General features: G+C 49.4%; 1 protein-coding gene across 1 annotated transcript in view; it reads right to left on the bottom strand.

The window, feature by feature from the left end:
- LOC145358979 (1-phosphatidylinositol 4,5-bisphosphate phosphodiesterase delta-3-like) overlaps window positions 1-13,846 on the bottom strand; it is an 83,634-nt gene that overhangs the window by 28,781 nt on the left and 41,007 nt on the right. Inside the window, exons 5-9 of the mRNA XM_080213337.1 lie at window positions 13,025-13,250; window positions 12,177-12,378; window positions 8,673-8,817; window positions 7,393-7,545; window positions 4,805-4,933 (exon numbers count right to left, since the gene is read on the bottom strand). Of these exons, the coding sequence (XP_080069463.1) occupies window positions 4,805-4,933; window positions 7,393-7,545; window positions 8,673-8,817; window positions 12,177-12,378; window positions 13,025-13,250 (855 nt within the window). The remainder of the gene's footprint in view (window positions 1-4,804; window positions 4,934-7,392; window positions 7,546-8,672; window positions 8,818-12,176; window positions 12,379-13,024; window positions 13,251-13,846) is intronic.

Genomic DNA, 13,846 nt, shown 5'->3' with positions numbered 1-13,846 from the left:
CTTACTACCAGAAGGACGTGGAGACCCTGGAGAATGTGCAGAGGAGGTTTACCAGGATGTTGCCTGGTATGGAAGGACTGGGTTATGAGGAAAGATTGAGCAAATTGGGGCTGTTTTTCCCTTGAAAGACGGCAACTGAGGGGGGATCTAATAGAGGTATATAAGACTATGAAGGGTATAGATAGAGTAAACAGAGGTAAGCTATTTCCTATGTTAGAGACACACAGTACAAGGGGCCACGGGCTTAGGGTGAAGGGGGAGAGGTATAACACAGATATTAGAGGGAGGTTTTTCACACAGAGGGTAGTGGGGGTGTGGAATGCTCTGCCAAGCAAGGTGGTGGAGGCAAACACGCTGGAGTTGTTTAAGAGTAACTTAGACAGGCACATGAGTGGGTTGGAGATGGGTGGATGTAGGAGAATGTTTTAAATAAGGGTCATTAGCACTGGGACGTCCCCGGTAATGTATAAGGATGAGGAACGATACTAATGTTTTTCTCTTTTCATTCACAGGTTTTAAGTCGGTCCGCCTTGTTGTCCAACGAAGGGCATACACGCGATGGGTCGTACAAGGGTTTCTCTTGGATGTTCGAGATTGGCCTAGTGCTTCATGTCGTTAGTGTGTGCTTAAACTGGACCAGATACTGGGCAAGACGACAGCTCAGTGACTATCACTGTTTGCTGTGCAGACACATGGATTTGGGCCGGTGTCTGTGGGAGTTTGCGCATTCTCCCCGTGCTTGCGTGGGTTTTCTCCAGGTGCTCCGGTTTCCTCCCACACCCCACAGATGTGCTATTAGGCTGATTGGAGGTAATAAATTGTCCCTAAATTAGTTTTCCCTCAATGTGAAATGCCATAAGCATAGATAAGGGTCATGGGTGGAGGGGGGACTGGTAATGTTAAAATGGCGGCGCGGGCTCGTTGGGCCGAAGGGCCTGTTTCCCGGGCTGTTTTTGTTCTTTGTTCTAACCGTCCAACAGGTCAAAGTGACATCTAAGGTGCAGGTGTGTGTGGGAGCTGTTTTGCTTGTGGAAGTGGTATAGATGTTTCGGGTGACAAAATGGCACAGTGGTTAGCACTGCTGCCTCACAGCACCAGGGATCCGGGTTCGATTCCTGGCTCGGGTCACTGTCTGTGTGGAGTTTGCACATTCTCCTCGTGTCTGCGTGGGTTTCCTCCGGGTGCTCCGGTTTCCTCCCACAGTCCAAAGATGTGCGGGTTAGGTTGATTGGCCGTGCTAAATTTCCCCTCAGTGTCAGGGGGATTAGCAGGGTAAATGCATGGGGATTGTGGTCAGTGCAGGCTTGATGGGCCAAATGGCCTCCTTCTGCACTGTAGGGATTCTATGAGATGTGAAAGAGAGATTTGTTCCAGCTTGTTACTCGTCTCAGATTCTATCCAACCCACACCAAGAAGTCATAGAACTCGGTAATTTTGAGCGCAAGAAAACATGGGGAAAATATCCAGGAAACAAACCAAAACACAGGAGGAAAGTAAAGTGCATGGGGCCCATATACAAAACAATTGTTTGGCAGTGAGTTCATTTACTGGGAGGAGTGGGGAGTTACACTTGATGTCTAACCATGGTGATCTAACAGGTATGAGGACAGTCTCCCAGACTCTGCACAAACAGCCCCTGTCCTCAGCTGAAGCAGGGTTAGAGGATCTGGCAGGAGTGAACTGGGGTTACTTTCCCGAAAGGATTCTTTGGGATTCTCATGGAAAAGGATTTTGATTTGATTTATTATTGTCACATGTATTAGTACATAGTGAAAAATATTGTTTCTTGCACACTATACAAATAAAGCATACCATACATAGAGGAGGAAAGGAGAATGTAGAAAGTAGAATGTAGTGTTATAGTTCATAGGTGTAAGAGAAAGATCAACTTAATATGAGGCATGTCCATTCAAAAATCTGATGGCAGCAGGGGAGGTGTTCTTGAGTCAATTGGTGCATGTTCTCAGGCTTTTGTATCTTTTTCCCGACAGAAGAAGGTGGAAAAGAGTGTGTTCTTGGTGTGGGAGGGTCCTTAATTATGTTGGCTGCTTTTCCAAGGCAGTGGGAAGTGTAGACAGAGTCAATGGATGGGAGGCTGGTTTGCGTGACAGACTGGGCTTCATTCACAACCCTTTGTAGTTTCCTGCAGTCTTGGGCAGAGCAGGAGCCCAGACCAAGCTGTGACACAACCAGAAAGAATGCTTTCTATGGTGCATCTGTAAAAGATGGTGAGCCTTAGCGGACGTGCCAAATTTCCTTAGCCTCCTGAGAAAGTAGAGGCATTGGTGGGCTTTCTCAACTTTCTGCATGGAGGAACCAAGACAGGTTGTTGGTGATCTGGACGCATAGAAACTTGAAGCTCGTAACCATTTCCACTTTGGCCCTGTTGATGAAGACAGGGGCATGTCCTCCACATTTCCTGAAGTTGATGACAATCTCTTCTGTTTTGTTGATATTGAGGGAGAGATTATTGTTGCTGCACCAGTTCACCAGATTCTCTCATTCCTGTACTCTGTCTCATCATTGTTTAAGATCTGACCCATTATGGTGGTGTCATCAACAAATTTGAAAATCGAGTTGGAGGGGAATTTTGTCATACAGTCATTGGTGTATAAGGAGTTTAATAAGGGACTTGAGGGCACAGCCTCTTGGGCAACCGGTGTTGAGGATGATTTATAGAATCATGTTCCCACATAGGCAGCAAGGCCCAGCACTCAGGACTGGGCCATCGTCAGCAGGGTAGAGAAGGTGCTGAGCAAGTATTGGGCTGTTGCGAATCCAATATAGACACTGGGAGAATGGTTATCTAACTGAAACTGACATTGTCTACTTATTAAAAGTCCCAATGTGAAAAATCACAAACAGAAGCTATCAGGAGCAGGGGAACGGGAACAGTTTGAATATCTGAAGCTGAGAAGGAAGTTGAGAGGCAGCAAAAAGCCAAACACAACTCAAGCTGACAGAAACTGCAGCAAACAGAAACCCAACCAACATTATTCACCCAAAGGGAAAATAATGTCACCCTTCGAGTCGGGGGAGTTTCAGAAACCAGCTGTACCGGGGATTTTTAGGCTCCATGAACAACAGCAACGCCCTGTTAGTAACTATTCAAGAGAAAATCTGATTGAGATTCCACCTGGACATATGACAGAAATGGCCAAATGTGTGCAATGTTTCACCATCCCCCGGCACATCGTCCCATCTCCTGGTCCGTCACCCTGTCTCCCCGGCACGCTGCCCCGTCTCCCCGCGCGTCACCCTGTCTCCCGGCACGCTGCCCTGTCTCCCCGCGCGTCACCCTGTCTCCCGGCACGCTGCCCTGTCTCCCCGCGCGTCACCCTGTCTCCCGGCACGCTGCCCTGTCTCCCCGCGCGTCACCCTGTCTCCCGGCACGCTGCCCTGTCTCCGGGCACGCTGCCCCGTCTCCCAGTCCGTCACCCTGTCTCCCCGGCACGCTGCCCTGTCTCCCGGTCCGTCACCCTGTCTCCCCGGCACGCTGCCCCGTCTCCCGGTCCGTCACCCTGTCTCCCGGCACGCTGCCCTGTCTCCCGGTCCGTCACCCTGTCTCCCGGCACACTGCCCTGTCTCCCAGTCCGTCACCCTGTCTCCCGGCACACTGCCCTGTCTCCCAGTCCGTCACCCTGTCTCCCGGCACACTGCCCTGTCTCCCAGTCCGTCACCCTGTCTCCCGGCACACTGCCCTGTCTCCTGGCACGTCACCCTGTCTCCCGGCACACTGCCCTGTCTCCCGGTCCGTCACCCTGTCTCCCCGGCACGCTGCCCCGTCTCCCGGTCCGTCACCCTGTCTCCCGGCACACTGCCCTGTCTCCTGGCACGTCACCCTGTCTCCCGGCACACTGCCCTGTCTCCCAGTCCGTCACCCTGTCTCCCGGCACACTGCCCTGTCTCCTGGCACGTCACCCTGTCTCCCGGCACTCTGCCCTGTCTCCCAGTCCGTCACCCTGTCTCCCGGCACACTGCCCTGTCTCCCAGTCCGTCACCCTGCCTCCCGGCACACTGCCCTGTCTCCCAGTCCGTCACCCTGTCTCCCGGCACACTGCCCTGTCTCCCAGTCCGTCACCCTGTCTCCCGGCACACTGCCCTGTCTCCCGGTCCGTCACCCTGTCTCCCGGCACACTGCCCTGTCTCCTGGCACGTCACCCTGTCTCCCGGCACACTGCCCTGTCTCCCAGTCCGTCACCCTGTCTCCCGGCACACTGCCCTGTCTCCCGGTCCGTCACCCTGTCTCCCGGCACACTGCCCTGTCTCCCGGTCCGTCACCCTGTCTCCCCGGCACGCTGCCCCGTCTCCCGGTCCGTCACCCTGTCTCCCGGCACACTGCCCTGTCTCCCAGTCCGTCACCCTGTCTCCCGGCACACTGCCCTGTCTCCCAGTCCGTCACCCTGCCTCCCGGCACACTGCCCTGTCTCCCAGTCCGTCACCCTGTCTCCCGGCACACTGCCCTGTCTCCCAGTCCGTCACCCTGTCTCCCGGCACTCTGCCCTGACATTCAACGTGCTACACTGTCCCCTGGTGTGTTACATTAGCTCGCAATCCTGCAACCCTTCAACTTTAAGAATCTCATCCTGTTGCTCCAATCCTTCCATGGCCTGAATCCTCCCTATTTCTGTAATCTCCTTCCATTCTGCAACACTCTGAGAATATCTGTGTGCCTCCCATTCTTGCTCTTAGTACATCCCTCATTTCCACCTCTCTATCATTAGTGACTGCACCAGCTGCCATGGTGCCAAGCTGTACTGCGCGCTGCCTCATTATCACAGCCTTCACCTCACTCCCCTTTTACCTTTTTGCTTTTGTTTTCATTTTTGACATTCTCCTCTTCATATTCATCCGCTGCTTCATCCAGCTGCTCTGCTGTGGGTCCAGGGCTCTGCAACTTCTTCCCCCTTATTAGAATCTTTCTCTTGAGTTTCTGTCAAAGTTAGAAGATTGCATTAGCCCTTGGAACAACTTTCTCCATCATTTCGGGACAGTTCAGAATCATGCATTTGTTTTAAAATAGTTCTTAGCTTGTGATGCAGAATAAATCATACAGTGTATCGCCTTCATCTCCCTATTGTTGGAATTGTTAGCTTGCTATCCTACAGTTTGTGGCATTCTCATCTCTGAATTAGAAGCACAAAGCTCCCTCCAGTGACCTGACCACATGGAGGTGTCAGCATTGCTACTGGGGTAAGCACAGTAAGAAGTCTCACAACACCAGGTTAAAGTCCAACAGGTTTATTTGGTAGCACGAGCTTTCAGAGCACTGCTCCTTCCTCAGTTAAGCAATGACGCTCACTCACCAGAGCAGCGCTCCGAAAGCTCCTGATTCCAAATAAACCTGTTGGACTTCAAGCTGGTGTTGAGAGACTTCTTACTGAACTCATAAGCCAGAGTACCACTGATGGAGAGCTGCAAGGTCGAAGGTTTTATTTTAATTCTTTCACAAGATGTGGCTGTCACAAGGCAAGACCAGTATTTATTGCCCATCTCTAATTATCCTTGAACTGAGTGGCTTGCTGGGTCATTTTCAGAGCGGTAGTTGAGACTCAGACATGTAGGCCAGACCAGGTAAAGACAGCAGATTTCCTTCCCTAAAGGACATTCCCTAAAGGATGGTAGTCATAGAATCATAGAGCCCTACAGTGCAGAAAGAGGCCCTTCGGCCCATCGAGTCTGCACCAAATGCAACCCCACCCAGGCCCTACCCCCATATATTTTACCCACTAATCCCTCTAACCTACACATCCCTGGACACTAAGGGGCAATTTCTTAGCACGGCCAATCAACATAACCCGCACATCTTTGGACTGGGAGGAAACTGGAGCACCCGGAGGAAACCCACGCAGACACGAGGAGAATGTGCAAACTCCACACAGACAGTGACCCGAGCCGGGAATCGAACCCAGGAGCTATGAAGGAGCAGTGCTAACCACCGTGCTACTGTGCCGCCCAGTATCTCTGAGACTAGCTTTATATCCCAGATTATGTGAACTGAATTTCGATTGCAGTTGTCACGATGGGGTGTGAACTGGTCTCCCCAGAGAGTTAGTCTAGCCTCTGGGTTACCAGTGTAGTGACATTACCACTCATCATCATCTCTCCTAAGGCACTTTACTCTGGGAGCCATGTCATACTGAGGCCCCTGTAAAGGATCCCATGGCAGGATTTTGAGGAAAATCGGTGGGGGGGGGGGGGGGGCGGGGGGTAGATTCTCCCCGTGATTGGATTCTCCAATATTCATCCCTCAATGAAAAGCAGTTGATGAGCATTGATCTTATTTCTGGGGAATTGTGTGAAAGGCCAGCTGCTGACTGCATAAAAGTGACTCGAAGTGGAAAGAGTTGCGTTGGGCGTGAGACGTTTTGAGCAATCCTGGCAATGTGATCGGCGGATGCAAGCTCCATGGTACATTGAAGAGGGGGACATTGTCTCAGGGAAAGCCAGCCTCAGAGGGTTGTGATTCCTACAAATTCCCTACCTCACAGGATAGCAGATCCATTGTCGGATACATTGAAGCTGAGATGGACAGATTATTGGTTTCTCAAGGAATGCAGGGAGTGGACCTGAGGCAGGAGATCAAACAGAGGAGCAAGCTCTATCTCCCATTTCTTATATTCAACTGCTCCAGTGAGCAACCATCTAGAACCAAGACTAAGAAATGTTCTGAAGAACAATCTTATTGGACTCAGAGAAGATAGAGCAGGAGGAGGCCATTTGGCCCTTCGAGCCTGCTCTGCCATTCATTACGATCATGGCTAATCGTCCAATTCAATAGCCTAATCCTGCTTTCTCCCCATAATCTAATTCACCCCAAGTGCTATATCATAGAATCATAGAACCCTACAGTGCAGAAAGAGGCCCTTCGGCCCATCGAGTCTGCACCGAACACAATCCCACCCAGGCCCTACCCCCATATCCCTACATATTGCACCCACTAATCCCTCGAACCTACGCATCTCTAGACAGTAAGGGGCAATTTCTTAGCATGGCCAATCAATCTTCAGACTGTGGGAGGAAACCCACACAGATACGAGGAGAATGTGCAAACTCCACACAGACAGTGACACGAGCTGGGAATCGAACCCAGGACCCTGGAGCTGTGAAGCAGCAGTGCTAGCCACTGTGCCACCGTGCCGCCCATATCTAGCTGCCTCTTGAATACATTCAATGTTTTGGCATCAACTACTTCCTGTGGTAATGAGTTCCACTCTCTGGGTGAAGAAGTGTCTCCTCACCTCCATCCTAAATGGTCTACCGTGAATCCTCAGACTGAACGTCAACCCAGTTTCTTTTCCAATGTTGGCAGACCTGCAGAGTTTTTCCAGCGTTTTCTGTTTTTATTACTGAGATATTAGAAAGAGAGACAGTCACTGGGCGCACGGTTACCTCGGGCGATGGAAGCTCATTCGGGTCTTTGCCATCGATCGGTGCGGTTACCAGCATGTCGCCAAGAATTTCCTTTAAGTGCCGTGCCATGACTGTCTGCTGCTCCTGGCCACAGTGATTCTCCAGGGACAGAATAACAGGATACGGAGAGACCTGGGGAGAGAATTCAAGAGGATTCCAGACATCAGACAGTCATAGACAACCCTCAGAAACATTAGCCTTTAATAAGTAGCGTGTGCATTATGTGATTACAGTGTCTGAATAAATAGCAGCGTAAGTATAGCGTGTGACTAGACACTACAATCAGTAATTATACACCAGCGTGAAGTGTGTCCGACTGTATAATTATACAATAGTGTGAGCGTCCCGCTGAGAGGCGGCATTTGCAGGAGAGGAGGGCAATGACGTGTGTTTGGTGAACTGGTGTGGATTGGTGTGTTTGGTGAACTGGTTCAGAACGGATCCACTAAATCCAAGCGTCAAACACAAGAATGGCATGAAATGTGTCTCACGCAGAGATTTGTAGCTTAACACATGCCGCATGATCCTGGACATGCCATGCTCACCATCCTGGGGAGACGATGAACTGCTCCGAATGGCAGATCGTTGTTCCGGGGAGGCTGATGTGGAGTGAATTCCTGGACGTGGACTGGAGGCAGTTCCGGGGCGGTTGAATGCCGAGGCATGCTGGTTAAAAGGCCTACCTCGGTTCTCTTAGATATTGTCTCAGTTTTTTAAAAATATTTGGGCCTCTGGCTTTACCACTCCCAATCCCTTGCCCACATCCCCACCCATTCCCCATCCTTGCCAACCCAGCCTTCTCACCATCTCCAATGGTCTTTCTTACCTACTATGTGAACCTATGATTCCCTCCCTATCCACTGGCTGTGTGGAGACTGCACGTTCTCCCCGTATCTGCGTGGGTTTCCTCTCACAGTCCGAAAGACGTGCTGGTTAGATGGATTGGTCACGCTAAATTCTCCCTTGTGTACCCAAACAGGCGCTGGAGTGCGGTAACTCGGGGATTTTCATAGAAACTTCATTGCAGCGTTAATGTAAGGCTACTCAAGGCAATATTAATTAAATAAATATCAATGCTACCATTTTGGATATACAATGGCATTCTCTACAATGCTGCAGGAATTGAGGCCCTGCTGTTCTTCAGAAGATAAAATGGGAATGTAAATTTTGAGAATATGGTTGATCAGGAAGTATTTACTCCAAATACTGGATCCCTAATCCCCACTGCCACACTCTGGGAATGATCCGCATTGACTTACTGTGAAAGCGTAATCTCGGATGGTTGTGATAACATCTTTGAAGAGGATTTTTGAGGTCAGTGTGTATCCGTGGTAAATCATCGGTTCCCCATTTGTCCCCTCCCAGCAGTCCAATTCCACACAGCGACACCCCCTCAGGAGAGCTCTGAAAAACACCCGCGACACACACTGAACATTAAGAACATAAGAACATAAGAAATAGGAGCAGGAGTAGGCCATCTAGCCCTTCGAGCCTGCCCCGCCATTCAATAAGATCATGGCTGATCTGTCGTGTCTCAGTTCCACATTCCCGCCCTCTCCCCATAACCCTTAATCCCCTCACTTATCAAAAACCCATCAACCCGCTTCTTAAAAATATTTAGCGAGGCAGCCTCCACCACTTCAACGGGCAGAGAATTCCAGAGATTCACCACCCTTTGAGTGAAGAAGTTCCTCCTCAACCCCGTTCTAAACCGCCTCCCCTTTATCTTGAGGCTGTGCCCCCTAGTCCTACTGTCTTTTTTGAGCGGGAAGAGTCTCTCCACCTCTATCCTATCCATCCCATTCATCATCTTATACGTCTCAATGAGATCTCCCCTCATTCTTCTAAACTCTAACGAGTACAAGCCTAGTTTATTCAGCCTCTCCTCATAGCTCAATCCCCTCAACTCCGGTATCAGCCTAGTAAACCTCCTCTGCACTCCCTCCAAGGCCAAAATATCCTTGCGCAGATGCGGCGCCCAAAACTGCACACAGTACTCCAGCTGCGGCCTCACCAATGCCCTATACAGCTGCAGCAAGACCTCCCTACTTTTATATTCAATCCCCCTCGCTATGAAGGCCAGCATCCCATTCGCCTTCCTGACCACCTGCTGCATTAACACCCGTGACACACACTGAACATTAACACCCGCGACACACACTGAACATTAACACCCGCGACACACACTGAACATTAACACCTGCGACACACACTGAACATTAACACCCGCGACACACACTGAACATTAACACCCGCGACACACACTGAACATTAACACCCGCGACACACACTGAACATTAACACCCGCGACACACACTGAACATTAACACCCGCGACACACACTGAACATTAACACCCGCGACACACACTGAACATTAACGCCCACACACTGAACATTAACACCCGCGACACACACTGAACATTAACACCCGCGACACACACTGAACATTAACGCCCACACACTGAACATTAACACCCGCGACACACACTGAACATTAACACCCGCGACACACACTGAACATTAACACCCGCGACACACACTGAACATTAACGCCCACACACTGAACATTAACACCCGCGACACACACTGAACATTAACACCCGCGACACACACTGAACATTAACACCCGCGACACACACTGAACATTAACGCCCACACACTGAACATTAACACCCGCGACACACACTGAACATTAACGCCCACACACTGAACATTAACACCCGCGACACACACTGAACATTAACACCCGCGACACACACTGAACATTAACACCCGCGACACACACTGAACATTAACACCCGCGACACACACTGAACATTAACACCCGCGACACACACTGAACATTAACACCCGCGACACACACTGAACATTAACACCCACACACTGAACATTAACACCCACACACTGAACATTAACACCCACACACTGAACATTAACACCCACACACTGAACATCAACATCCACACACTGAACATTAACACCCACAACACACACTGAACATTAACACCCACAACACACACTGAACATTAACACCCGCGACACACACTGAACATTAACACCCACACACTGAACATTAACACCCGCGACACACACTGAACATTAACACCCACACACTGAACATTAACACCAACAACACACACTGAACATTAACACCCACACACCGAACATTAACACCCGCGACACACGATGAATATTAAAAATTACCAAATTCACAAGGACCATCCCTCTTGTTCAGGGGAAATGTATGGCAAAGGTAAGAATATTATCTTTCATGCAAACTGACCAAGCAACTTATCTTTTCATAAACAAAGTGCTGGATTCATTGGAAATCTGACATAAACACAGAAAATGCCAGAAATACATAACCAGACTGGCAGCATTGCTGGCGAGAGAAGCAGTGTTACCAGTCGATGGCATTTCACCAGAACTGAGGAAAGCTAATTCCTTCTCTTTGGTGATTTCAACCTCCACAATCTAGCCATCATGCCCTCTCCCCTCAATTTCATTACCCTCCTCTCCACTCTTTAACCTCTCCCCTTGAATAAATTCATATTCCCAACCACAACGTAGACCTCATCATCATCTCCTGTGGCCTCACTAATCCCTACATGTCAATCACTGACACTCTCCCTCTTTCTTGCTCCTCCCAAGCCCACTTCCTGCTTCATTGCACCTGAATAAAACTATTGTCCAACTCAATTATGCCACTCTCATGAAACTTTTGTCGCCAATGAACTGTCCCTCATTTCTATCTTTGATCTCCTCAACTTCATCAAAACCTGGGGACTGCCTTCACTCCTTTAATCCAAGGGTCACAGACTCAAACAGACGTGGCAGAATTCTTGCCGCCCTTCACCACCACATCTGGCGGAACCTCTTCAAACACTCTTGCGTTCTGTTGTGCTCACCCAAAGCTGCTCGTAACACTAGAATGACTCTCGCGTTGGAAGATAATCCCCAATTCTCTTTTCTGCCGCAAGCTTCCTTCTTAAACCCATTCCCCTCCACTTTCAACTCCGATTACATGTACAAAGAGTTCACGAAAATCTTTTCATGAAGATTGACACCATCCAGTCAGCTGTCTCTGCTGCTTTCCTCCTTTCCCTGAGTCCCCGACTAAAATTACACCCTTCCCTCCCTCCCTCCCTCCCTCCCCTGCCCCGATATAAATAATTGCCATGGGCGGCATGGTAGCACAGTGGTTAGCACTGCTGCTTCACAGCTCCAGGGTCCTGGGTTTGATTCCTGGCTCGGGTCACTGTCTGTGTGGAGTTTGCACACATTCTCCTCGTGTCTGTGTGGGTTTCCTCCGGGTGCTCCAGTTTCCTCCCACAGTCCAAAGATGTGCAGGTCAGGTTGATTGACCGTGCTAAGAAATTGCCTCTTAGTGTCCAGGGATGCGTAGGTTAGAGGGATTAGTGGGGATAATATGTAGGGCCTGGGTGGGATTGTGTTCGGTGCAGACTCGATGGGCCGAAGGGCCTCTTTCTGCACTGTAGGGTTCTATAATTCTATAAAATTCTATAAAATATCAGTTGTGTTTGATTGGATGCTGGTGGAGGGCATTATTTGGACTCCGACTTGAAATCACTGAATCCCAATAGTGCAGAAGGAGGCCACTCAGCCCATCAAGTCTGCACTGACAATAACCCACCCAGGCCCTATGCCCATCCCCCAGGTACTTACCTTGCCATTCCCCCTGATGCCAAGAGGCAGTTTGGCACGGCCAGTCCTGCACATCTGTGTGATACTGTACAATTACCTAATGTACGCCTCAGTACTGCTTGGTCCTCCAAACTGGTCCTCCATCAGATAGGTGTTATGGGAAGAGGAGATGAAGTAGTGGCTGAGTGGCTGGGTCATGTCCTGGTAAACTTGGTCATGTTCGGAGTTAAACATGTCCCCGTCGGGAGACAGCAGATACATCATGAATCCATCTTGGGTCAGGAGGGGATGCTGTTTGGCTAAAAGGAAACAAATTCAGGATTACTATTACTCAGGAAAACGTCACACAGGGCCATCGCTCAATATGTCAAACCCAACTTATCAAGAACATAAGAAATAGGAGCAGGAGTCGGCCATCTAGCCCTTCGAGCCTGCCCCGCCATTCAATAAGATCATGGCTGATCTGAAGTGGATCAGTTCCACTTTCCCGCTTTCTCCCCATAACCCTTAATCCCCTGTCTATCAAAAACCTATCTACCCGTGACTTAAATATATTTAGCGAGGCAGCCTCCACCACTTCAACGGGCAGAGAATTCCAGAGATTCACCACCCTTTGAGTGAAGAAGTTCCTCCTCAACTCCATTCTAAACTGCCACCCCTTATCCTGAGGCTGTGCCCTCTAGTCCTGCTATCCTTTCTAAGCGGGAAGAATCTCTCTACCTCTACCCTATCCATCCCCTTCACTATCTTATACGTCTCTATAAGATCCCCCCTCATCCTTCTAAACTCCAACGAGTACAGACCCAGTCTATTTAGTCTCTCAATAACTGCTTGTCTGGCAGCAATGTCCACATTCCATGACCAAATAAATTTAAAAAACCACCACAAAGATCTGCGACTGTTTAAATGAGTTGAACATGTGGGATCTTTCAATATTTGCCATACCATTATCATTAAGTCCATATTTCTGCATGACGCTCAAACTCATCTCCTTTGTAACTATCTCGTTCTGTTCCTTTAAGAAATTTTCCACCTCTTCAACCGACAGCCACTGTTCCTTTCCTGAGAAGTGTTGGAAGATCTCCTCCAGCTCTGGTCTTTGCATGAGGAGGTTACAAAACTCCTCAATCTCCTGCTCTTCCAGCTTGTTGGTTTTGGATTTGTCACATTGCTAAACAAAGGAGGACAAGATGTTCTCAGGTTTAATGGCACTGAGGAGGTTGCTTCAAATTCAGACAATGACTAACACAATAAACACCAGAAAACAGTCATTCAACGCTGAGACCTGCAGCTACTCTCAGTTTGAGATTCAGAATGGGTTTTGACCAATACGCCCATAGTTCAGAGCTGAAAAGAGTCTGTTTTGTTTAGGATGTAAACTGTGATCGAGCAATAGTCGTGTTGTGCAGCCACACTAAAGCAGACACGATGTGCTCATGTGTTAGTTGTATCCATTAGAAATTACCAGAACAGTGTAACATACAACTCTGGCACGGTAGCACAGTGGTTAGCACTGCTGCTTCACAGCTCCAGGGTCCTGGGTTCAATTCCCAGCTCGGGTCACTGTCTGTGTGGAGTTTGCACATTCTCCTTGTGTCTGCGTGGGTTTCCTCCGGGTGCTCCGGTTTCCTCCCACAGTCCAAAGATGTGCGGGTTAGGTTGATTGGCCATGCTAAGAAATTGCCCCTTAGTATCCAGGGATGTGTAGGTTAAAGGCATTAGTGGGTATAATAGGTAGGGATATGGGGGTAGGGCCTGGGTGGGATT

This window comes from Carcharhinus amblyrhynchos, chromosome 27, assembly GCF_965287045.1.
Source record: "Carcharhinus amblyrhynchos chromosome 27, sCarAmb.v2.hapA, whole genome shotgun sequence".
NCBI classification, from domain to species: Eukaryota; Metazoa; Chordata; class Chondrichthyes; order Carcharhiniformes; family Carcharhinidae; genus Carcharhinus; species Carcharhinus amblyrhynchos.
The sequence above is the reverse complement of the archived record's forward strand: the minus strand, read 5'-3'. Positions and strand labels throughout refer to the sequence as shown.